Genomic DNA, 27074 nt, shown 5'->3' on the forward strand with positions numbered 1-27074 from the left:
ACATTTCCCATATGTCTTCTCATTTTCTTTTTATTTTCTTCTTACTGTCATATTGCCAAAGTCATCCTTCCACCCCCCTTTCTCTTTTTCTGTATTTTTCTAGTTCCCGTCTGTCACAGGTGGAAAAGAAAAACCAAACAATGAGATACTGCCAAGCTCAACGTATGCAGTTCACCAAGCACAGGACAGGCTGTGTGAGGAGAAGCTACACACATGGGCACACACATGCACACGCAGAATTAACTGAGACCTTCACCATGCACAGTGAATTGGCACAGTCAAGCTCAGGGGAATGTGACACTTGCTCTCTCCAACCTGCCTCCGTGTTGGGCTCTGGGAAGCAGCTCAGCACCAACATATGATGGTTCCACCTTAAGTGATCTGCTTCCATGAGGTGTTGGACATCTTCAAAGCAATGACTCCCCCCAGTCTCTATTACTCTCTAAAGCTGGGGGACTTAACAGCCAGATGTCAACACAGGTCATCAGCCAAATCTGTCAACAATACCACTTTCCCAGCCGTTTCAGATATTGCTCTTCAGTCACTTGTTGATTCACAGCCTGTCCCAAGGCTCATCACACTCAGGCATTTGCATTATCCTATCAGCCATAGATCATTACACTCAGTAACACAACCCTTGATCAAGGTAATGATCATAATGGCTCTGTAATACCATTATTTATAAACAAGTATATAAATAAATGTGTGCCTGTGGGTGTTTAAGCCTTGTTTTGTGTTTACTTAACATCAAATCGCACCTGTTTGCTGTAAAAGACAATGATAAAGTATATCCTGCTTGCCTTTTCCTTTGGATAACCTTGAAGTGTGTGCATAAACGTGCATCTGTTCCAGCTTTCCATGGGTTGGACTCAAAGAATGCCAGCTAACGGCCATAGAGGTCATCCAAGAGACATGTCTCCCCTGACCATTCCTATCAGGAATCGCTTGTTCAAAACAAGTCCCACATCCTAATTCATTTTCAAAACATGTTTCTACTCTGACAGATCCCTTGCAGAGAGAATCTGTGACCAGTTTGCAAATCAACCTTCCCTTCTGCATTTAACATCAGTGAATTGCCAAATCCCTTAAAATGTAGCAACTGCCATTTTCCGACAATATTAAAGAGAAGGAATCTCTTAAAGAAAAGTAGGGAGGAGAAAGGGGTTAGTATTTGATTTTCTCCTTGTCTCTGGGCATTTGTATTGTCTTCTCCATGGTGGTGATTTTTCTGATTGAAAGCTGTTTCCTGTTTATTCAGTTGACTGTCAACAACAGCTTTGAGTGATCAGCAGCAGACATCAGGGCAGCTGGAAGTCAGGCAGAAGCAGGAGGACAATCAGGTGCCCAAATTTATTTTCCCATAGTTGTACTGAATGCTCCAAAGCACTTTCCTTCTTTCAGATAAGTTTGTCTCTGTGTTTGCAGAGATTGTTCCATTTATATCATATAGACAAATGTGACAATAATAGCTGCCTGAGTTTTCAGACAGCCTGAAAATTGGGAAGATTCATGAACTTACTAATCTTAAAAGGAATAATAAATGGTAATCATCAGGCATCAATGTTAAATAATATAAAGATGTATTACCTCTTTGCTTATCAAAGCAGGCAAGAATGAGAGGTGTGATCAGAGATGATGTCAACAGCAGAACTGAGATGTTCTGCAGGACTGTACAATCTGGTACCACAGCTATAGTATGATCTTTACATGGACTTTGCTTGTAACTAGATTTTCAGAAGATATTATCACTTGTGTATTCTACATAGGACATCATGGAGCAGTTATTTCATATGTTGTCCTAGATAGCTGAGTTGTTTCAGCTTTTCACAAGGCTATTTTGGGACTTACCGAGAGCTGAGCAGAAGACGTACAGCTCCCCTTCTTTTCAGGTCCCCTTCCATGAGCAGAACTATTCTTTCTTCTATCTTCTTCTGTACTACCCACATTCACATTTGCCGTTCACAGGCTGTCTCTGAAGCTTTTCCATGTAGTATCTCCAGGAGCTCATGGGGGAAGCAGTAGCAGATGGGTTCCTTGCATCAAAGGAATTGCCATCTGTCATTTCTTTTCCCAATTTTGTACAATGCTGGCAACCATTTGATTGTTTCTTCTGTTCTCCCTTGATCCTCTGCTGCCCAGTTGGGCAAACAAAGGTAGGCAAATAGCAGCATCCCTCTTGCCTTGTTGCCTGGTTATACCAGCAACTCCTTCTAAGCAACAGTAACATTCAGCACCCAAAGGTGTTTATACCCACACTTCACAGACTTACCATGCCAAGGTCCATCTGCTACACTTTCAGAATCTCCTAATCATCCAAGAAGGAATGAAAAAAGCCTCAGGAGACAACCTCACAGTAACTTCCAATTAACTTTATCCCCCTTCCAAACATATCAGGAAAGGCTCTGGCACTGTGGGATTGGTTTACTCTACTCTTAGACAGTATATAGCTAGATACATTCATATAGCTGTTGTTAAAATACAACGTGATACCTTCCTGCATATCATCATTGACAAGACTTTCTTTTGAAAGAAAAATGCTTCATCCCAAAATCTTAGTGTGTTTCCCACCAGGAGACCTCTAGGAATTCGGTCATATTTTCTGGTCTGTAAGGTCAGGGTTGGCAACTACTAATCTGCAGGTGTAGTTACAGTCCATCTCTCCTGGTCCTCAAAGGTTCATTCAGCAATTGGGTTTTTTTGTTTTGCTTTGCTTTTTAAAATAAAGGTCTTGCTTGTGAGCAAAAGCTGGAACCAGATACCAGCGAATTTTGACCTGGCTCAGAAAGAATAAGGCAAATAAAAATAGCCCCAAATATTGTGGGAAAACAAACCGCAAAGAAAATATCCTTAGGATTCTTTATGGGTTTCAATTTTTTTTTAAGGATCAGATTTGACAATACAGATTTCACATGAAATAATTTTATGCAGTTCTTTTTTCAGGTGTTCCAATCCTTGTCTGTGTGTTAAATAATGTGATTATTATAAGAAGCATTTATAGTACAAATGCAATTATTGAAAAAAACTTCTAGAGAGATCTTAAAGTAGTTAAGCTTGTGATACCCTGTTTTATGATAAACCAACCATTTCATCCAAGACACACAAAGCATGAGTGGGAAATGTCATACTGAAGTCAATCTGCAGTTGAAGATCTTAATCTCCTAATTGTGCTTTGACTTTTCTCTTACCTGAGGAAAATAATTGCAGCTTTGATCTACATGCTTTCTTTGTAAGCCTTTATTTTAGCATTTTAAATACACACCCCCTGTATTAGGTATTTTGGCAAAAGTCTAATGAAACCCAGTTTTATAGGATAGTGTCATAAATCTGGCACCTTTCCCAAATACTACACTCACTTAATAGAAACACAATGCAATTTTCTTTGTGTTGTATGTTCTGCATTCATTGTAATGTGTGTTTTGCAGCTGTATTTGAGAGAAGGCCATAACCAATTATTCCTGAGTGCTGAAATATTAGCTTTTAGCTCTTTTTTTAAAAAGCTAAATCGTACGTAATTTTTAGTGTCTGAATTGTATTTTACTAATATTATCAACACAGCATTATAATTAGATTCCACACAAAAATTTCAGTTTCTCTCTCAGCCATCATCTGTAAATGTTTTTAGTCATTGATGCATGATACAGAATGCAAGGCAAATGCTAACTTTAGCAGAAATAAGTGCTCTTTGAAGCTATGTGTAATAGGTGCACTGCAGATACCAGGCTTGCAGTTTCAAGACAAGGCACATTGTTAAATACAAATTTGTTCCTCTCCTACACTAACCACTTCTGAGGAGAACAATCAGTATAAATGGGGCCATAAGCTGCAGTTTGTTTATTTCAGTCAGCTCCTATTTCAAACAGTGGATCTACCTATTAATCTGATTTTGCCAGCTGATTTGGCACATACTGTGATGGTAGGAGGAAGCCCAGGAACTGGGTAGCTCTGCACTCACTCCAAAGATGGGACTTGACATAATAAAAGGAAGGAGAAGAATGGAGGAATAATGTATAGCTTCACTGCACTTCCCAGAAAGACACTAAAGGTGATTGAGCAAATGATTTGCGAGAGTCTGGGAAAAAAAATAATAATCAGGTTTAAGAAGTAGAATTGCCAAGAAAAAAGGGATTGGACCTGCCCCTTTCTGCTTGAAGGGGAGCAGCTGGCTGGGTGGGTAAGTGGCAGTGGGAGGTTTGGGTCACCTCTGCCAGAGCAAAAAGCTGCTGTTGAGTGGAGGGACCGGGTGCTCCAGGCAGTAAAGCCCCTGGTTAATCTCTGCAGGTACATTCTCATCTTGGGGGGTCATTACTGACGGCTTGATGGCAGCGTGACAACTTTGTGCTGGGGTGCTGGGGAGCAGTAGATGGGCTGTCTGGCAGCCATGGGGAGGACCCCCATGCATGCAGGGCACCAACCTGGTGCTGAGCTGGTGGGGACCATGGGAGGGAGGTGGCCATTCCCAAGCAGGGAGAGCTAGGGGCTGTGGCCAGCAGGCAGGCTCTGAGGAGTTTGAATTCATGCAGGTTTTGGCATATTTCTGCTTAAAAAACCCTCAGCTGTTGTGAAGGCAAAAACCCAACATGCTGTTATTATGCTGGATTTGTGTTAAATATGGCAAAGTCAACTATGTGTGGTGAAGAAACTGCCTGATCTGATTCTGCTCTTTGGGAATGAAAAAAGTTTGGACAAAGAGCAGCCGATCACACTTTGGTATGACTTTGTTGATGCCTCTGTAAAGAAATGATTGTGGGCCTTTTGGAAGAGGATGTTCAAAATGATCTTGAGCAGGGTCAAGGTGCAAAGTGCAGCCAGGAAGCAGTGGAGACTGTCCCATCGCTCTGCCGAAGCTCAGAGAGGGGAAGTGGAGCTGAACTTGTCACTGCTGGAAGGTTCCAGTCTCCTAAAAACAAGCTGCCTTGCTTCTCCACATCACCGGGCTCTCAGTAGGCACAGCACTGGGGGCCCGGCTTTCCAAGGCTCTGGCAAAAGTAAGAAGGTGTTTCAGGATATAGTTATGTGGTCCTCGTATCTCATAACAATCTGCTGCCCTAGATGGCTGGCTACTTTGCAGTTTGCCTGAGCCCCAGTTGTAGTGGTTTTCTGGGCAAGGACGTTTTTACTGTTCATCTGAAATAAACCATGTTCTCCCTTCTCCTCCCAGTTTTAAATCTGTCTGATAAAGAACATTTTGCACCATGACACTAATTTATCTAGGCTAAATTGCTGAGAAGCTGTTTGGACAAAGTATTCTAGGTGGACAAATCTTCCTTGTGTCACAGAAAAGTGCCTAGTAGTTTAAATAGGTGTAATAATACTTTCTGTGCTTTTTTCAACCTTTTTTTTTTTTTTTTTTTCTGTACTATGTCTCTGTATAGAGTGGCAGAGCTGTGTCTTGGGTCTTGAGCCCGGGGGCAATGCTGTCAGTTAAAACTCAGCTGATGTCTGTGAACCTGAATCAAAACTCATGTGCAACACTCACCAAAAGCAGCACCCTTTCAGTCTGAGGTGGTATTATTCACTTTAAAGAATAATAATTCACATTCTTTGCATAGTCTGTATTTTTTCTGTACTGTAGGTATCAGTTTGCTACTTAGTTTTAGTTGACTATGTTTTCTAAATGTCCTTAAAATTTATTTTTGGTAGTTTTCTTGTAAAACTAGTTTTTGATTCTCTAACCCCTGCTCATTACACACAAAACATTCTGCCAACAGTTTTTGTACAGTCCTTTTTTTTGTGATTTCCTTGTTGAAGTGTTCTGTTTTATCCCATTCTTCCTTTAGGCTTCGGTATGCTCTACATTAGTGGGTTTCGACCTTTTCAGGTTTTTGGGGTCCAAAATTATTCTGGTGGGGATACAGGATCCTATATACCAATTTTAAGTCCACCTGATAATAGGCTTTTTTAAAAAATACTGATTTATTTACCTTTGCAGACCCTTTAAAGATTGCTCACAGAGGACTCACATGAGGACACTGCTGTTTGAAAACCTTTCTTCTGAATATTGACACTCATGTTAATCACCATAACATCATTACTTTTCATTATATGCATTATTGCTTATTAGCTCCTGTGTTTAGTTTCCCTTAATATTCTCTATAAACTAATTTTCTTAAAACCTATTACTATTTCTATTGCACTAGGATCTTGAAATATCTTTATAAATTTCATTTTCTCCTCAGTGACTCCCTTTTATCTCTTGGCTGGTCATTCATTACAAATGTGGTGCTTATATTCAGTACTTAAGAAGACCTGGCAATATAACAGCTACTTGTTTATTTCCAAACCAGACCCAGCACAGTTGCCATACTGCCTTCCCTCAGTGCTTTTCTCCTCTTTTCACTTTCAGGAAATCCATCCCATTCTTACTAACAGTGACAGATTGGTCCTCATAACTTTTTTTTTTTCCTTTAGCCACTCTAGCAAGTCTGCCAAACACCACTAATTAGCAGTTGTTAGATATGGGCTCCAGTCCTCAGAGATGTTCCATACACATGTTTCAAAGCGCTTTCTGCGTATGCTGTAGGTGCAGAGATTCAGCCTTCTGCAATATGGTAGAGGGTGGCTTTCACAGCAGCGCTTCTACCAAGATGTAGAACCAGTAGTTCATTTCATATAGCTCACTTAATGCTTCTTTGATCTGCAATTTGGATAATAATCTCTTGAGCAAGATCTGAACTGTAGCATTTTGCCTGTCCTTGAATATCTGAATGTCTCAAAAAATGTGTAAACAGAACAGCACTTTTTGGTACTGGGCCCTACTATCCTTAGTTTAAGATTCCTAGTAGTATCCCATGCCAGGAATTCGAAGGGCAATTTCTGCCCGTGAAACGGATGCAATCAGAAGGAGGCTTGTTTTATGAGGGTATGTTGAATGTCACTAAATGACTACAGACTGGTTTGAAATATTCATGTGAAAGGGGTGCATGAGGGCAAAATAAAGGAGAAATAACAGTTCAGAGTGATATGCCAACCTTTAATAAGATCAGGGCATGTTTTTTGAGCTGGGGGAGGCAGGAAATACGAGTTTTGCAGCAGGACTTAAACCAATATGAGGTGATGCATGCCTGAGTGGTGAGATTATTTTTAAATGCCCATATCATTGTTCATAGCTGTCTGCACTGATAAGTAGGCTCCAAAAGGTACCACATCTGCGACTGAGACCAGCACTTTGCTGGCACCACTGTATGGTCACTTGAATCCATACATTGTTATGTAAGCAAGAAATCTCCATCAAATGAGGTCCCGTTACTTCAGTTATCAGATCCTCAGTAGAGAATGACCACCTTTGGGTCATACTGCAACACTTCCTTCTTTAATGATGTCTTTTCCTATAACTAAGATGCTATTTATGGGGCTATCCATCTTTTCTTGTCTCCAGAGTCAGGAATGAGGTGAATCAGAGCTCCTTATATTGGGGAAAAGAGCTTGAGTATATTTCAGATCCACCAGTGACCTGAGTAGTCCATTATAAATATAGATGGAGGAGTCTCAACAGTAGAATATAGATGCTAGTTTAAAGGCCTAAGAAAAGGCATGGATGTGAAAGGCGGGATTCATTTAATTAAATTTATATATATGTCTGAATGCATATTATCTATGCTGGCCATGCCAGGTCCTCTGTAGTCAGTGGAGAGAAACTGACAACTGGGGACTTTTAAAAGAAGATTTTTAAAGAAGCAGACTTCTACAACAAAGACAAATATCACCAAAGGAGCAAGATTTGATAATGGATATGTTTAGTAGGCAAGGCGCCAGAATAAATTGGTGCTAAGTATAGCAACTCACGGGCATGCTGGGTGTTTTCAATTTAGAGTTGCTGCAGGACCTCCAGTTTACATATGCTTCCCTACAGTCACTGTGAACTTCTGCACAGTGCACAATAGCTGGACTTCATTCTTGTGAGGTATTGCAGAAAAATTGACACATTTTAACAGGCACACTCTGGGGTGCAGATGTTCAGCCATGTGGTGAGGCTGCCCTTGGGTTGTGAGATTGCCAACTGAATGATGTTAAATGGAGTGACATGAAGGCTAGATTAGCTATGGGCATCTGGTTGCTTCAACCTGATTCCACACTGTTCTTGACCCAACCGCTCATTTTCAGTGCTGGTTTTAAGCTGGTTTTTTTGATCCGTTCCTGAATGCGTGTTCACCAAAGGCTTGCTTGCACAGTGGCCTAGATTGAAAGCTGAGGAAGACAGCTAAACTAGAACTTCTAAAAAACTTGAGACAATATTTTGCTCCTGCTTTGGGTTTGTTTTGGGTTTTTCTTTTCCCTCTTCTAATTTATGGAACCTTCCATCTTCTTTTAAGAAAAGGAGGTTGAGGTTAGGCATACAGTTGGGGTACTGGTGTTTTCCTCTCTGTTTTGACACTCAGTCATTGACGAGAGCCACTCACTCCCCTTCTCTATTAATATTCATACTTGTTTCTTTCCTATTACAATTCATGCTTGTTTCTACAGTAGAATCTATTAAAATGTGCATTTCTGGAAGCTGCTTTCAAGCTACAAAATTGACAGAACCTCTATTACTTTCCTTGCTTCTGCCATTTATGTTCTAGGCAATAAGAAGTGTTTACGCAGGCTAGATTACAATGTGTTAGTTATGAATGCATGCATATGTATTTATAAAGTAAGTCTATGTTACATGCTGTATGCGTATATTGTATAACTAGTGTCAGTGCTTCCATTTGCAGATCTCAAAGCACTTTGCTGAGGAATCTAAACATTTTTACCTCATTTTTAGACAAGGGAAGTGCAGGCAGAAAGGGATGTGGCTTGTTTTAAACCACATTGTTAATGTGGTCAGCAAGAAAGGGAATCTGTCTTTGATTTTCAATACAGTGCTGCACTGGTGGGCAGCAATATTCATCTTGTACACGTAACTTTTTTTTTTAAAAAAAAGCCTTCCTTTTCATGGAAATTTTAACTCAATTGTTAAATTTTAAAGACTTTATGTTGCTGTTATTTTAGAAAGAAAAAAAAAGAGATGTTTGTAGAGTGTGAAAACCCAGTCCTGCTAGTATCTAGAGCCAAACTTGGTTGATATCAATGGGATCAGGTCTCTGTTTGCAGGCCAGAGTTTGAAGAAATGGTAAACTTGGGCTGACTCCTAGCACCAAACAAAAAAGGCTGTGCCATGGGACATTAGGCCATTGATCCAGGATGAACTCACTCTTCCAGTTCAAATATGTAAAATGCCCCTAATCCGGTGTGCTAACTTTTTACTGGCTGCTTTGTATGAGATCAGTTACTGTCTGTCTGCACCACTCTAATTTTATGCTGGACAAGTAGCATCTGTCTTTCTGCAGCCAGCATAAAGCCAGTATAAAACTGACATAATCTATGCATCAGGCCCCCCAGTTAATTTGGCAGAAAAACAATGGTGTGGCCGCCTCCGATCTGCATCAGTTCTGCCCTGCTGTCTAACCAGCAGCGCAGGTCTTGCGCTAGCGGTCATGCAAGTGCGGCCTTAGCTCGATGCCCCAATCCCGCCGCTGTTTCACATCCAGGTTTCCTTGCCCATTCCCATGTGCGTTCATCGGGGACAGGGCAGGGAGCAGGGAGCTCTTCCTTCCCAGCTTCCCGAAAAGGCAGGGTACCACTCGAGGCTGCGCAGCTGCTCCCGCGGTGTGCTGGGCTGCATCTCCCCGCTTCCAGCAGCGCCGCCGCTAACGCACCCATCGCTGCAACGCGCTGCGAAAAGCCGAGAGGCGCCGAAACGGCAGGGCGGCGGGAGCCCCGGGGCGGCGGAGCGCGGAGAGGGGGCCCGGCGGCGCCAGGAGCGGCCCCGCACACGCGGCCCTGCACACGCACACGCGGCCCTGCACACGCACACGCAGCTCCGCACACGCACACGCGGCCCCGGCACACGCAGCCCCGCGGCGGCCAGCACAGGGTGGCGGCCCGGCCAGCGGCGCTGCGGACTCCGGCTGCCCCCGCCTCGGCTGCCTCTGCCCGTGTCCCCGCGCCTCGGAGCCGCGTCCCCGGTTCCCCGGCGGGGAACGCCGGCCCTGGCGACGCTGTCCTCGTGAAGCGCGCAGGGGAGGGACCGGGCGGGGGGGGCGGCGGTGCCGGCTCCCCGGGAGGAGGCGGGCGCCAGCAGCAGCATCTCCCCGGCAGCCGCCGCACGAAGGCGCCTCCCGGCCGCTCCACCCGCCGCCCCGGCCCCCAGCGCGCCGCCGCCTCCCCGGGCAGCGGGGGCTCGGCCCGCCCGGCCCAGGCGCCCCCGCCGCCCGCAGCCGGGGCCGCCGCAGGGCCGGGAGAGGCGAGCGCGGCCTCCCCGCCTCTCGGGCGGCCGCGGGGGACGGGGGGGGCGGCCCGCGGGTGCGGCGGAGCGGCGCGGCCCCGCGCTCGGCGGCGGCTGCCGCAGGCGGCCCCGGTCGCCATCCCCGTCGCCACCGCAGGCCGCCGGCGGCGGTGCCGGTGCCGGTGCCGCCCCTCGGCCGCGCCCGCCCCCTGGCTGCCTCGGCGGCGCGGCGGCGCGGCGGCGCGGCAGTGCCGGCGGGGCTATGGCTGCGGAGGAGGTGCTGCAGGGCGCGGACCATTACAAGAGCGAGATCGAGCGGCTGACCCGGGAGCTCTCCGAGACGACCCACGAGAAGATCCAGGCGGCGGAGTATGGGCTGGTGGTGCTGGAGGAGAAGCTCACCCTCAAGCAGCAGTACGACGAGCTGGAGGCGGAGTATGACGGCCTCAAGCAGGAGCTGGAGCAGCTGAAGGAGGTGAGCGATCCCAGGCTTTTGTCTCTCCCCGCTGCCCCGGGGCGCGCAGCCCCGCCGGGTGCGGGGGGGTGCGAGGACACTCCACGCGTGTCCCTGCCCGGAGCCCCGGGCCACCCCCTGCAGGTGAGCGAGCAAAGATGCCCGGGCCCGGGGGCGGCTGCGGGGATTCGTGGGGTGGGGAGGAGGGGTTTCCCGGGGCCGGAGGATCAGCCGGGACCGCGGAGCTTAAGGACGGATTACACGAGATTGCAACCCCCCTGCCCTGGGAAATTTCCCTGGAGCCGGGGCCGCGCTCCAGCCCCCGCCACCGGCGGCCACAACTTCTGGCAAGGGGCATTTGCAGCAGCGGAGGGTGCCGCCGGCCGCACCTGCATCGGCCACGGCTTTTTTAGGAAGAGGAGATGAAACAGCCCGTGGGATGATTGCTGAGCAAACCCAGTGTGTGAGGACTCGGGATCTGTGTAAACACTTGTCTGCAGTGCGCGAGGAGGGAGACGGTTCCTTTCGAAGTTATTTATAGACCCGCTTTATTCTGCCAGTGGGGGGAATCGCTGTCACTAAGGGGGGGTGAAGCAGCTATTCAGTAGTCTCGAGGTCACCCCCCATCAGTGGAAATTAAACTTCTGCGTCATGCTGAAAGGATGAAATATTTGAGTGGAGAGGTGGTTTTGCTTTATCTTTCAAATGTGGTTTTGTAACATCCAAAAAGTATAAAGTGGGCGAGGGCAGCAGCTCACCTTTCAGCTTTGCTTAAACGTGACTCTGAAAAATTGTCGCTTTTCTCATGGTCATCGTCAGGGGAAGGAACTTGAGAGCCATACAGTGCACAGGCACGGCAGCTGCCGAGGGGGGGGGGGGACGGGGGGGGGGGGGGCGTACACACGTCTGCAGCACGCATCTCTAGGTTTTGGGGGGGGTTATGCTACCTTAGAATGGAACTGCTTACATATTTTGTAAAGAGAAGAGGAGATGTCACACGGGTAGGCTTCCAAATTTGAAAGGTATCCTTTCGTTCTACAAAAATATATTGCTGTATAAAAGGAACAGAAATTCTGGTCAATTAGAAATTATGAACATAGTCTATACTGAGGGAACCACTTAACAAACTTAGATTATATATGTACATATTCTTTTGAATACTAACTGATGCACTTTTAGAAGTATTTTTAATAAAATAAAGGTTTCGTTTTACTTGCAGGTAAATGAGTTATGCTACAGACTTGGTTCAGTGTCCAGAAGAGTTGAAAAAATGATATTTTCAATAAGAATAAAACTGTTTTTCAGAAAAACCTATTCACCTTCTTAAACTTGATCTCTGGCTCCCTACCTCCCCCCCCCCCCCCCCCCCCCCCCCCCACCCCACCCCCGAACCTATGCAGTAGGCTCAAGACTTTGAAACCAGTAACCACAGGTTGAGAGAGAAAGATCCCTTGATACGTAACTTACAGTGGTGTGAAGGCAGGGCAGTTCGAAAGGACCTGGCAGTAATAGAGGAACAGAATTAAGGGGGAAAAGTGCAATGCAGTTTTGGGGTGGGGGAGTGTGTGGGGTGCAATGGTGATTAGCAGAGCTGCAGCTAGCCATTAGCCCATCATAATAACGTAGAAAAGAAGACCGATCAGAAAGCAGGACGACACATGGGTGCACGTGGCCACAGGTAGAAGGGGTAGTGCAAGGAATTCCGTTGAAATTAGTAACAAGAGGGATTAGTCAACATGGTTAGCAGAAATCAAAGATGGGCACAAATTTTCTTCCATGTTCACCTCCTCTTGCAGTCAATGGGATTGCATGCTCGGCAGCCCAGAATGTCTCCCGTGGGGTGGTGCCTTCATGCTGTGCCAACCACAGCATGGAACTGAAGATATCCACAGAGAGAGGAAGAGGAGCAATCCTGTAACTTGCCTGATGCCAGGCAAGAGTGGAGCTTCTCCAGTCCAGGCCCAGAGCTCTCAGTTCCAGAGCTCTCCTTAGCTGCAGGTAGGGCATTTCTGTCCCCCACCTAGGCTGCAAGAGGTTTTTTTTCTTGCTTCTAACCTTCATAGGAGAAGCCACACAGATTCTTCTTGCACATGCAGCCCTGCAAAAGAGAATTTGCTCATATCCCTTCCTGATGCTGTAATCTGTTTTCTAGCTTCTCTGTTACCACCTCCATTATGACGTTTCTCTGAGCGCAGATCACACTCATAACCGAGACATAAGCAAATGGTGCCTCTGATGACACTAGTGAGGCAGAATTAGCTGGTTTGGGCAAATTGTCTTGTGGAGACTTGGGGGGCATAGATTTCGGGGCTGTAGGGTTCCATCTGAATGCTCTCAAAGTGACGGAAGAAGTCTGAAGGTGGCTTTTTTACTAAGGCTCAGTCCAAGATGTGCGGAGGAGGGTCTTTGCGTACCTTCCCCAGCAGGTCCTATAGAGGGTGGGCTGGACAGCAGCCCGGGTCTGCATGGCAGGACATCAAAGCATCATGACTGACTAGCGGGAGCTCGGAAGACACCCACTACCTCAGCGAGAATCTGTGCTTCTGCTTTTGCCTCCCTACATCTGTAGCCTCTCTGAAGTCACACTGGGGCATAGAAATGAGGCCTCAGGTTTGTGCTGAAACAAGTAGTTTATCCATTCATGAGGAATAGTAGGTGCAAGAGTGTGGGCAGGATTATGTTTAGGACTGTTACCTCTCCTTCTATGGACCTTCTCTGAACAGATTCAGTTACTGCAGTCAAATTTTATTGAGGCAAGTCTTCATTTTTTTAACTGTTTCATTATTAAATTATTGTGTTCTGCTGTTTGGAGCTAAGCAAACAGAGCTGCCCATCTTCAACTACCAAGTCATGTCTTAGCAGTCTAGGATCTGAAGTCTTCTCCTGTGCTTCTTGGCAATTCAAAACTTCAGTGAACTTCAGCGGAGCTTTTTCCATATAGATTGCAATATAGAGCCTCAGCTATATGATTATTTCCTTTCTTGGAGAGTGAGATGGGAGAGTAAGGCCATTATAGGATGTTGAAGTAAAAGCAACTTGCAATACATTACATTAAATATTAATACTTGTACACAGGATATATGCTATCCACCATGCAATGTGAATTGTTTTAGTAACCTCTGATGTTTCTTGTGCTGTATTCATAGGTCTCTGTTTTAGCCTAAGACTTCGATGTTTTGGGCCATGAGATTGACGTACATGACAAAAACTTTGAGGTTTTAATCAGTGACCTCATAAAGGCTTCTTCTTCCAAATTAAAGCAGTTAATACACATATAATACACATATGTCCAGAAAAAAACTTGAGACGTCTATCAGCTACCGACCTTATGTTTTCAAAAATGAAATGAATGGCAGGAATGTGAAAAGGTATACTGTGTTCTGTTGACTTTAACAGCTTCCAGTGTTATGAAACAGGGTACTTGTGGTCCTAGGCAAGATTGTAGTGTTAAACAAAACATTATTATTTTTAAAGCTTTATTAATTTTCATAGCTTTTTTTTTTCTTTTTTCCAGTCTGTAAATGATATTTCTGTGCCTCACAATTACATCTCACAGGTGGAATTTTGGGCCTTTGCTAAAAACACAATAGTTTTAGGGCCTCTGTTCAGAAAGTTACTTTAGCAGACGTACCTTTTAACCTGCAGTCCATAAGAATGCAGAGAATAAGACTCGTTGCTAGCAGTCACGGGACTGAAGGCAGCCTGTTTTTACTGTCTAGCTGAGTTGGGAGTTTCATTACCAGCATATTTTTTGGAGAACATTTTCTAGTGGTTTTAATCTGTGCTCTTACATGTTCACATTGCATTTGCTGTAAGGATAATGTTTGTTGTTAGTTTTCATTCTTTTAATGAAGTGTAAAATGGCTTCATAAATATCTTCTTGCCTAGGCTATCTGCTGTAGCTGTCCCTGCTTGAGCAGGGGGGATGGATGAGATGATGTCAAGAGGTCCCTTCCAACCTCAGCTGTTCTGTGACTCTGTGATTAGTTACTGTGCACTCGCAGCCTGTAATGTTTTTAAAGGGGAGAAATATCAGTTACATCCAGTCAAGATAAAATGGGGATGGAAGGCAGCTTTGGTATCCAACTCTGCAAGATATTTGGGCTTGGTAAATCCTAAACAGAGATTTCTCTTTGGGAATCAAAGAATGACCATAGCAGCTGAGCAGACCCCCAGGTTCCTCTCCTTGACTCCCTCTCTGACTAACTCAGGCAATATCTCACTTGGCTTCTTGGCTTTTATGTATTTCATTCTACAGAGACAAACTCTTCCACTGGATTACACATAGCACTGGCTATTTGATTTCCAGGTTTGTTTGGTGCAGTTTGGTATTTTCTTTACTTTAAACCCTTGGTAAATTATTTGAAACCAGGCTATGGGTAAGCAGCCCCATCCACGGCAGGTCAAAATTTCTTGTTTTCTTTACCTCACAGAGATGTTGTAACAATGATTATGAAGTACTTAGTTTACTGATAGGGCTTCCACAAACACTTCTGGGTCTGTGACTGAAAAGGGTTTTTGAGGACTAGAGCCAAAGGTCTCTGGTACCTTCCTTTCTGTTCTGCTCTCCCCTGCACTGCTTTAATGCAAGCGACTCAGGCTCCATCTCTCCTCTCTTCTGACATGACGCTGCCCCTCCAGCTCCCCCACTGTCCTCTGAAGCCTCTCCTGCCTGCTGCTGGAGTCACCTCTGCCTCTTCCATCTTTGAAGTGTGCAGCTGGTGGGACTTCTTTGGATCCAGAAAGGGCAGAAGAGGGGGAGGGTTCTTATCCCAAATATGACCCTGTTACATGGGGATTGTTCTACATGCCTGTCTGCGTCACTGGATGCTTAGGAAAGTGTGAAGCAACTCATAAATCCCAATGAGGTATTCTCCCCAAAGATGAACGTGACCAAGATATATGACTTGGGAGCTGTGAACTGGTGCCATCTCAGTATATCTTTACACCTCCATCCGGTGCCAGCGTCTGTGGGCTTGTGCTGGGCGAGGCTGAACATTTTCAGCATTTCATCCTCATCTCAACACTTTGTTCTTGGTGTCTGTTCATGTTCTGTCACTCAGAAAGGCTGTGCTGCCAAGGAACCGGCTCAGAGATGGGGACAGGGCAAGGGTGAGCGAGCTGCAGACCTGGAGGGACGGTACTCAGATACTCTCTACAGTGTGGTCTCCTTCACAATGCAGCCAACACTACCTCTGTCTCTAAGGCATACACTGCTAATGGAAAAGCAGTTCATTCTGGGAGGTGCACTTATAAACAGTGCCTTTGTGAGATCCAGCAGCCACTTGCAAAGCTTTCGTTCAGTTATTACAGGCTGGGGACTGACTGGCTGGGGATCTAGTCTATAGCAAAGGGTTTGGGGATCCTGGAGGACAGCAAGCTGGACATGGGCCAGCAGTGTACCCTGACATTGAAAAAGCTGACAGCATCCTGGCCTGCTATTAGTGGAAACATAGCCAGTAAGCAAAGTGATTAATCGCTTTTAAACTGGCACTTGTTAGACCCCACCTAGAAAACAGCATCCAGTTTTGGCCTTCCCTAATACAAGAAAGACACTGATAAACTGGGTTCAGTGGAGGACCATCAAGAAGATGAAGAACTGAAGCACTTGTCCTGTGAGGAGAGGCTGGGGGGGCTGAGCTCGTTCAGGTTGGAAAAGAGAAGGCTGTGGGGGACCCAGCAGCAGTTGCCCATACCTGCAGGGAGGTTATTGAGAAGACAGAGACAGGCTCTTCACAGCAGTGGATGGTGGGAAGAGAGGAGGCAGAAGAAGTGACAGAAACCGAAACTAGAGAGGCTCAGACTGGATTTAAGGTAGAACTGTTTCTCCTTGAGCACAGGCAGTGCCACAGGTTGCCCAGAGAGGTTGTGCAGTCTCCTTCCGGGGGGGTTTCAAGCCCCAGCTGGATACAGCCCTAAGGAACCCTGTCTGAACTCGGAGCTGACCCTGCTGTGAGCTGGAAGTTGGACTGGAGAAGAAAGGAGGCAGACAGCAAGGGACCTTGGACGATGCAAGGTAGGGGGTAGAATGCAGGATAAGATGCCCACTGTGCCCAGTTGAATTCCAGTAGCAGCTTGCTGTGAGCAACCCAATATGTAACAGCATGCTGCCTGGAAACAGTGACCATTAGCAGAGCCATAGCCTCACTTCATGCTTGAATTTCATTTTCTCTTGCCTGTCATTAAGCCTGCGTTGGCCTGGGGTTACTAAGGGTGCAGTTTGATGTGCTCATCTCGCAGCAAGACAACCCTACATCTCCCTTTGTCATTCGTGCTGATGTTCTGGCTTTCAACTGTTTATACTGTCACACCAGGGTAGAAAACTGACCTCAGTTAAAAATAACCGAGGAGGGGGTGTATGCTGTCTGTAACCCAGATTGGTTGCATGATCTGGTTCACAATACTTTCCTGTAAACTGTTTTACCTGTATTGCCAGAAAGTCAGCACGAGGATAGAAATGAATGCTGAGGAAAGGGGGACGGTAAACAAAAAAACATATTTTTTTTTAAAATCTGCTTAAACAGGTACTGATGTTACAGGAGATGCTGATCAAATTATGGCAGGATCGCTTCCTCTAAGAGGAAATGAATCCTCTGCACTATCCTACAGAAAGCATAAGCAGCTGAAATCATCTTAAGGGAAATTAGGGCTACTGTTTGAGCTTTGGCAGCATGCAAAGAAAAATGTAGATGAACTTTTTTTTCCCCCCCAGAGACCTGTATTGCCAGTTGCTCTCAGTAATTGTGTTGCATCCTTATGAGCCAGTACATGTGATTTTAGTCCTCCTACACTAGCCAATCCTTAAACAATGATAGTCAGCTTTAAACACCGGGGGCTCACATACGTGTAAAATAAATCTAAATAGAGTTCAATTTGTTGTCTCCCAATAGTTAAATTATTTTCTTAATTTCACTCTTTCATCTAAAAAAATCTAAGAAATTCCTCTCTAATCTGAGGGATTCTGATTGAATCAGTCAGTCATCTGGGTTGAACTCCTCAGAGATAACTGGAAGTTGCAATTAGATTTTGTGTCATGAAGAAGTTAATTTTCCATAGATTTTCTAGACAATGGTGGATTAGTACCAAATCTGAAGTGACTGACCGAGGTGTTAATGGGTGAGCCAGACATTATTATTGTGAACTACTTCCTGTCCAAGGCTCAAAAATGTAACATTAGGGCTCACTGAGGAGATTTCAATATAAAGGTCCACATCTGTTTGTAATTAGGCCTTTTGTAATGGATTTAAAAAAAAAATGCTGCCATCTTTCCATCTTCCTTTAGGTGAAATATTTTTCCTTCCATTCTGCATTGCACTGTGGATTTTCTTTCTAAGTGGTATGCATGCAGTCTGTACGCACATCAGTCAGATTGAACACTTGGCTTTATTGAAAGTGCAACTAGGGACAAAACACTGGTGGAGAAATAAGGTTTGGCATAAACCAGTAATTTGTGAACATTTATCATGGTAAAACGAGGAGCATTCTCAAAGTCAGAGCAGATTTGCAGCTGAGTGACTTTTATATACCTTATGCAGTTGGCAGTTGGAGGAAAATACATGAAAGATCATATTTTTCTGGATGCATTGAGGGCTTCTAGAAGAAGAGCTTTCTTCTTGGAACAACCTCTCAGTTTTCCAAATGAGCTCAAATACATTTGTTCTTCAGCACCTCATTTTCACTCATGTTTTTGCATTGTTCAGCATATGGACAATGGGAATAAAATCTTCTTCCTGTATCCCTCATGGCTCTGAAACATTGTAGGGCTTTGGCTGCACAGTTGCCTTTGCTATAGATTTCTCTTCCATATTTGTCTGATACCTGAGGGGATAATGTTTAATTCAATACAGTTCTGTACTGTCCATTTTTTTATTTGGGATGATTTAAATTTATAATGGCAGAGACTGAAATGCATGCATTCATTTCTGCTGAACTGTCTTACATTGGTGGTGTGACTTTCATAGCCCTGTTCCTTCCCCTTTTCCTTGTGAACTCAACAACACTATTTTATGGGGAAGGAGAGAGGGTATCTTCTGGATGTAGAGGAATTGATATGGCATGTAGAGACATGAATGTGCCCTTTGTCCCTTTATCCACTTGCACACTAGCAGCAGATGATTGTGGGGAGAAACCTGCAATTTTTTATACTGCACTGTGAAAGCAGTCCATGATTTCTACCAGCTACAGATGGAAGTAGTTAGGGCTAGTCAGAAGGTGAAAAATGTGTCTCAGCAAGGGCAGGTGCCTAAAGCTGAAGCAAGCAGGTAGAAATTAAGCTAGATTGCAGACTAGTGTTTTAACAGCGACTCTACTTCTCTGCAGAGGGTAGTATTAAAAATAATTTTGGGATTATAATATTTGTGTTTCTGAATTTCTTTTACTATCAAAGCTTAATTAACTTAATAATTAAGAGACAAAGCAGGCCACTGTCCTAAATCTATGATTTTGGAACAGACCTATGAAAACTATTAACACCAAAAGGCTTTCACTAAGAGTGAAATTGGTCCACTGCTGTTTTCTGCATCTCTCATGAGGCTCATCCCTCTCTGTCTGTAGCCGATCATTTTCTGCCTTTCATTCTTGTACAGCATTTGTCTCCTGTCCATGGTGGTGTGTGTACTTTCTAATCTTCTTTTTTTCAGTCTTTGCCCTACATCTTAATTAGTGTTGATTTGCTGCTCTGTAAGACATGGAGATGAATTGTTTATGTTAAAGACCCTTTTCATCATTGTGTGAATGTAAGAAATCTGGCCGTTTGTGGCAGCCTAGACCTTCCATACCATGTTCAGGTATTGTGATGACTTGAAGGAATCCCGGAAATACTTAGAAATGTTGTTTTAACATGGGCTGAAAATGCAACAGCAGAGGATTTATCAGCTCTGCTTTGTAGCACCCTCACCATTAAAATCATCCTTGGAAAGATCACTTTTAAGGCAGCTTTAAAATTGCATTGGCTGCATGTGTGCACAGGAAGGAGATACCTTTTCACTTTTTTCACCCTTTTTGTGTTTTGCAAAAATCAACCCTTTTTTTTTTTTTTTTTTTTAAAAAATATTGTCTGGTTTCTGGGGTTGTTTGTTTATGTAACCCCAGACAGGAAAATCGATGCCCAATGAGGTTACATTAATGCACTTAGTCCTTGGGATCAGCACTGGGAGTGAGACCCATTACCCACACAGTGCTGCCATACCCTCTCCATCGCTCCTGCTCCCCTGAATCATGCCTAATTTGCCTCTGTGCTGTACAGCTGTGTTAAATCCATCTACACAGCAAGCAGTTTTCCAGTGCTAGCACTAATATATACAATACTGTGGTTAACCAAGAAGCATAAAAGGCATCCTCAGTCACCTGAGTTAGTCATCTTGCACTTCAATCACTTCTGGGGACATTTCAAATAAATTGTATAAACTTCATTTTTCCTTCCTGTTGTTCTTCATCTGAGTTTGTTCATTTTTAATTTTGTGACCTCTCACAGCTCACAGGTGACATGCAGTTAGCAGGGGCAATGCCAAGAATTCAGTATACCCCTCTGGGAAGTTTATCCACACCAAACAGCTTTCCTTGGTTCCCCTAGTCCTCTGGATGGATTCAAATGTGAGTGTACTGAGAATGAACTGTGAAGGGCTGTTTGTCATCACTGACTAATCCATGGCGGGAAGCTGGAAGTTGTTAACAGTTGCAGTTATAACTTCTGTTTTGGATACTTAAGAGAAGGAGAACCAGCTCCTAGTAGTTGTAAAGCTGAGACAGGAAGATGGACAAGGACCAGCAAGCCTGTAAGTATAAATATAGGAATTTGGGTCAGGCAAAGGGAACAGGTGGCTTGGTGAAATAATTCATTTATAAAAGCTTGGCTGTTGGCCAAACATGAACACAGCATGATCTGGATTTAATCTTGCTCAGGACTGGAGTCTTGACTACTCACATCTGCAAGGCAAGATGCAGGATGCCAAACGGCACTGAATCCTGGCCAGCAAGACAGAGTTCTCAAACTTTTGACGTTTGAGTTTTAAGAGAGCTAGAGCATTTGGTAGGGGGGCTACATGGGGAGTTCACAATTGGGTTAAACTGTCTGTGTAGGCATAGGCTCTGATTCTCAATTTGACAGCTAATCCAGGATACTTAACAACTATTGTCCGACTTGAATCTATGATTCCTCTTATTCAAAATGTGCTCTCAATAGCTTGTCGTTTGTATAATTCATAGTATTAATAAAGGCAAGTTGCATTTTTTAGGTGGATGGGAGAAGTTTTTCGAATATCCTGAATACCCCACAGAGTTTTTACAAAGCATTAAAAGGTTGTGCTGTTCTGGATAGTTCCAGGTGTCTGCACAGCAGTGGCAAACATGCAGAATTCGTCCAAGTTTAGTTGAGGAGAACAGCTGCATTCAGTCCTTTCTTTCTTTGACAACTGCATGTGATTCCCACCTACAAACAGTTAGGAAAGGTTTTATTTAAGCATCTCATGTGAAGAATGCTATCTCTAACAATATACCCTATATTCAGGGTTGGGCCTCAGGGTCATTTATAGCAGGTATGACTTGAAGACTAACGCTGAAGTCCTGGCTACTTGGGTAAATCAAAGATAAAACGGGGCAATGATTTAATTGCCAAGTCTGTGCCCACCGCCTGCTGGCAAAGAGCACTGTCATCAAGAAATGTGTTATAAACTGAGAGTTCAGGTTTCTTCCCACCAAAGAAGGGAGAACTAGCATATCTATAATTACTGGCTCTCAAACAAGTAATCTTATTCTTGCAGCTTAGTAAATTGTCATAACTCTGCTGAGCTTCAGTAACTGATCTTGTGCATGCACTTGGCTAGCCCCAAATGTGTAAGGGCAAGGCAAAAAAACCCCAAACAAACCCCAGCAGAAACCTGAAGGAAAAAGTTGTCAGCTGACAGGTATCTTCCATCTGCAGTAAGCTAAAAATGTGCACTAGATCAATTACTAATCCATAGTAACTCAGACATAAAGCTGGCTCCCTGGTAACAAATTTTTAAGTAAAATGTAAGGATATGGTAACAAGGACTCCTCTGTGAAATAAAGTGTATGATATATAACTATATCTAAGAGAACCAGTAGTCAGACGGAATATAATTGTGTATACCAATATGGGAGATGGAGGCATTGTGATGTCTGTTAGGAGTGCATTACTCTGGGCATCAGGTAATTCCATTTCTTGGGCCTTAGGTAAGTTGGGGGTTTTTCTGCCACTTAAGGACTAATGGTTGCCATCTGATAATAAGAAAACTTTCACTTAAGATGCTGTAAGCTTAGCTGTGTAAAAATAGTAGCAGATCTGGAACAACACAGTTGAGTGATAACATTTTTTTCCAAATGTGCTGAATTTGAAGTTACAGCGATGCTATAAATTCTTAGATGCTTACTATTCCTAAAATAAAATCCATATTAAAGTGATAGAACTGAATGATACAATTTAGATACCTGGTAATTTACACCCTAAAGTCTGTATTTTAGTTATCATGGAAAACATTTGGTTTGCTTTATTAAGCAGGCTGAGCAGCCTTGTATTGAAACCGATATGACTTCTTTTTGCCCATATACTTTGAAATTACAGATCGCACTTGTCTGGGGGACTATATGTGCGTTTTGAGATGCACATTTAGGATCCTGGCTTTAAACATTTTTGCTGTAGTTTATTTAATGCTGCTTCATGACTTGTGATGTCAAGTATTTTCTGTTTTCTTGCTTGTGGAGAGTTATTTATTCCAGAACAGAAAATGCAGTGATGTCTTGAGTACAGCTTTAGCACTTGGTGTTAGAAAAGTATTTTACTCACTGTTCCTTGGGCTGACATTAGAGACACTCGGTCATGCCTGTTTTATAGCTGTTGAATTTGCTTTTGTAGCAGATTAGACTGATGAAAGATCTAAAATGAGCATATAGGCCTTGTTTGGGTATAAATAACCCTTTCCCTGGGTATAACAGGAAGAACTGCAGTTGAAGACCGTGCTGTACCATTTTTATTCTGTTAAGATCTCTTATTTGCAAGGTTCTTCTTGAAATGTGCCCCCTGGTTTCTTTACCAGTGAACTGGAGTTAGGCACCCACAGGTGAAGCTGGACTGGGTACTGATTTTCTTGCTGCCAAGGATCTGCTTGTTAATTATTCCACTCTGAAGAAGTGGGTTTGGAAAAGGGGATCCTGAATTCTGCCCCAAAACCTTGTGGCAGACTCTTCTCCTGCCAGGTTCCCCAGCTCAACTGTTCCCTTAGGAAAGCTCTCTGGTTAAGAGTGAAATGCCTCTATTTCCAGTCTTTTATCACTTACATTTTTAGCAGAAAGTAATCTACTGCTTGGAAAGGACTCCAAAATCTGATAAGCAACAATTTTAGGAGCTTGCAGTCCAACGCTTTGTGCTGTCTGTGGAGAAAGGAATTGCAGCTTTGCAAGTGACAGTATTATGAATAGTCAAGCACTTACCAAAGCATTGGCACTGGATGGATGTGGGGGAAAAGCCAGAGGGAGTGACTCAGCATGACCTTGGCTGCAGCCGGAGGGATGGGTCTCAGCCTGGGAGGGATCCAGCCTCAATGGCCATTGACATTGGTTGGGGTCTTCATCGGGAAGAGCCTCTGGTGAAATAAAATTCACTTGAGTAACCACCACTGGTATGTGTATGACAGGTGTCACATGTACATAGTAGTAATGAAGGCATCAGCATACACAAGATTGTAGTTATTAAAAGCTAATTTTATTAGGAAACAGGTCTACTTCTTTGTTTTCCTGTGAAAGAACAGACCGCACTCCATTAAAGTGAAAACATCCTGACAAATCAAAATACTGCTTATTTCATGAGCTGTTGTTTTGCCTACTAAGTCTCAGCAGGGTGGGATAAATTGTTATTTGTTGCATGACAGCAGTACCTGGAGATTCTGCGATGCCTGGCATAATGAGTTTCAGGCATATAAATAAAAGGTTAGAGAGTTTACAGTGGAAATAGACAACCTAGTCAGGGATTTGCTATTAAGGAATAATAAAGGGCATTTACAGATGAGTAATGGAGGCCCAGAAGCTGTGGAGGGATACCATGTTCAGCCATAATTTCATAGGAAATCTGTGGGTAAATCACAAAGAAAACACAGATTTTTCTCAGATCTAATCCAGTCATTTATCTTCCAAAGATCCTTCCATTTTAAAAAGCTGGTCAACCAGAAAACCAAAGCAGTGAACTGCCCGTGCTCTCTGACCAGTGTGTGCACTGGCAGTACCTCGCGCTGGTGCCAGTGTGACCAGTAAGGCCATTTAGAAAAGGTGTTGCTGGTAGTTTTGCTACTGTTACACGGTCAAAACCTAAGGAAAAATGAGAATGAAAAAGTTACGGAAACCTCTATTGTTTCTTAATTCATTATTTGGCAGCATTTCAGTGGTGAAACCCTTGTCTTTAGAGGCCATCGGTAGCTCTTCACCTCCATCCTGCCCCCTGTGGACCCCCCCCCCACACACACACACTTCCCCTTACTTTTTGTGGTCCTTCTCCCACATACTCTGGTGATCCCGGAGCACATGGGAACTACTCGGGATCCCAGAGTACATCGCCACCTCTCACCCCCAGCTGCCCTTTTTGCTCTGCTCTCTCCCCCTCTGGAAGCTGACCGCTCCTGGCTGCCATCCCAGTATTTGTAGCAGTCTTCCCAGTCCTTCCCACTTAGCCCTTTCCAAACCATGACTCTTTGATGTGACTGAGATTTTCACATCAGCATTTACTAATCCCTGAACAGCTGGTTGAAACGCTTCATTTTTCTTTGGTCTTTCCCCACATCTAGTTGTTCATTGCGGGGGGAGGCCGAATTCCAGCCGCCTCTCCTGCGAGGAATGCATCTCGCCTCTCCTCGCCTGTCCCTGGGTAGCCTGGCCCCACAAAGCACCCCTTGTTCCTATTGCTGCATGGGGAGCAGTTAAACGACACACTTCACTGTGCTGGGCTCCGGCGTGTGGGATGCCCTTCATGACGAGAGTATGTGGGAAATCTTCGTTGAAACCTGAGGCATGACTTTTGCAGTTCTTTGGCTGGCCAAAATCTCACAGGGTGCGTTGAGCACCACATCAGGCTCCTTGCGGAGCTGGCAGCGGTTAACGTGGAGCTTGGACGGGGAGTTTGTAGAAAGCGGGTTCTGTGGGGCAGGGGCTGCCGTTACCCGCCTGTTTGTACTGAATGAACACAGTGAGCCTCTATTCTTGGCCGGGACAATTAGGTTCTATGGCAATACGAGTAATTACTGATAATAATGGGGCCTCCTCTGTGGATGGGCTGTTAGAAATAATTTCCTTCTGCCAGTTGCTTCTCTAGAATGTGGTTTTGAACTTTGAGATCCCGAAAGAGATAATCGAAACACAAGCAACTGTCACAAACCTTTAGCTTTGTTTGCATAGGCAGTGATGGAAATTCCCAAAACTAAATTGTCAGATGGCTCGCTGGTTTGTGCATCTTCTTGCAGCAAGCTCTTATGCAATGGAACCTTGTTTGATTAAAGACCCTTTTCACTAAGGGTGGGTTTCAACAGTTGGTATTTTTAATAAGGGGGAAAGAAGCAAAATCATGCAAAGCAAACCACTGATTCCTGTTTTTGTGTATTCGATTCACTTACGGAGCACGCAGAATTAGCCGTGCTGTGCGCTGCCAATACACTGCCATCACAATGATCCAACCGCTGCAACTGCAAGAGGTAAGCTCTTGTTTCCAGGTGGTTTATGAGATGATGGTGGTTCTGAATCCTGCCTTCACCCACACTACAGCTTCGGCCCAAAGGCATGATAAAGCATTTAGTTCCTTTGGCATGTCACAGCCCTTCAAGAGCCGTTCTTAATCCCCTTTGCAGGAGGGGCGGCACCTGGCCTACAGGTGGCCATTTAGAGAGCCTAGTGAGCCGTGGTAGAAAAATGTAAGGAATGATGTAACACAGGTCCTCCTGTCCACAGGGTTCATCGAGGTCTGCAGGCTCCGTCTGTCCATCTTCCCCACATGTAAGGGAAGCTGAACTGTAGAGGCTTTCAGAGACCTCTTCCACAACTTTTTTTGTAGCCTTTGTCAGAACTCTGCCAAAAAAGGCATTAATGACTTTGAAACTTAAAGTTAGGTATCCAAAGGTACTTTTTTCCTCCACATTTTTTATGACTAATAAAAACCTTATTCCTTCAGTGAATGCAAACATGACTTTTTCAGGAAGCTGACAGCGGGTGACGTGATGGTGATGATCAGTATGACTGAGAATGTCACATTGTAGTTCAGGGGTTTAGAGTACTGGGCTCCCAGTAAGATATGCAAGGATGCTAATTGTCCTTGGTAGATTGTGCTAGTGAGGAGGATAGTAATTTCTGAATTATTTTTTTTCAATCCCTGATCTGTTTCTACTCTGGTAACCATAGTAATTAAGCTACAGTTTTGTGGTTTTAACCTATCCATGACCAAAACCTCTTCTGGTACCAGCTTGGTATAAAGATCAAGTTGTGGGCTGGAGCCAAAGGCACTGGTACTAGTACAGAATGCAGTTTTAATCTGTACTCATAAGGTATGCAGAGCCAGGTTCAGCAAGTATTTTTTCATTATTTTTTTTTTAAATAAAAATATTGGGCTCCATGACAACACTGTGAATTATGATCTGAATTCTCTGCTGCTGCATGATGAAATCAACAGAATTATGCTAGAGAAGAATTTGGTCCTTCATAGCATTAAGTCACACAACTCTAACAGTGACTGTCATGATGATGTTTCCAGAACTATAAAGTGTTTTGGTGGGAGGACTTGGCAGCATGCTGGAGGTACTGGTGACTCAGTGGGCAGTGCTCTGCCTTTTGAGTCAGAAATGAACTGCTGCTCCAGCAATGCAGTTTGCAGTTTGGTTTTTGTGTTGTTCTTATGAGATGTAAACTCATTTGTTTTCATAAAATTATTTAATATTAGTTTTTCAAAAGGAAAATTGGTATTCTTGCTGCTTTTTTGTTAATTTAGTATTGAGATAGCTACCCCTCACTTTTTACAGAGCTGGTAGGAGAGATTAAGCACCTTTGCAGTCTATATCCTTCAGTCAAATTTGGTCATAATTAGCCAACAGATTCCAAGTTATTAGGAAAGGTGAGACTTTGAGAGCCCATAGGAAACAGGCTAAGACTTGCTGCTTGTTGTTTGTCCTGGATAGATAGGTCTAAGTTTGTGTGATAGGTCTAACTTTGGTCACCTTCCATGCTGAAAGGCATCCCAGTGAGGGTTAAAGCCAAATTCCTTTCTCATTTTCAGGTTCGGCATCTACTTGCAGAAAGGATATTTTCTTCTGTGATAGCTGTGGGAAGGCAAAGGGCAGCTGCACAAGTGTCAGCTTTTACAAACCAGGCAGCTTCTTACACTGGAACAGATAA

General features: G+C 44.2%; 1 protein-coding gene across 4 annotated transcripts in view; it reads left to right on the forward strand.

Annotated features, from left to right (window-relative positions):
- The first annotated feature begins 10393 nt into the window (after positions 1–10393).
- The window catches only part of BICD1 (BICD cargo adaptor 1), a 179066-nt gene continuing 162385 nt past the window's right edge, over positions 10394–27074 (forward strand). For all 4 annotated transcript variants that reach the window (XM_040596068.1, XM_040596070.1, XM_040596072.1 and 1 more), the window contains exon 1: positions 10394–10721. In XM_040596068.1, coding sequence (XP_040452002.1) covers positions 10509–10721 — 213 coding nt within the window. In that variant the 5' untranslated portion in view covers positions 10394–10508. The remainder of the gene's footprint in view (positions 10722–27074) is intronic.

Source organism: Falco naumanni, chromosome 5, assembly GCF_017639655.2.
Source record: "Falco naumanni isolate bFalNau1 chromosome 5, bFalNau1.pat, whole genome shotgun sequence".
NCBI classification, from domain to species: domain Eukaryota; kingdom Metazoa; phylum Chordata; class Aves; order Falconiformes; family Falconidae; genus Falco; species Falco naumanni.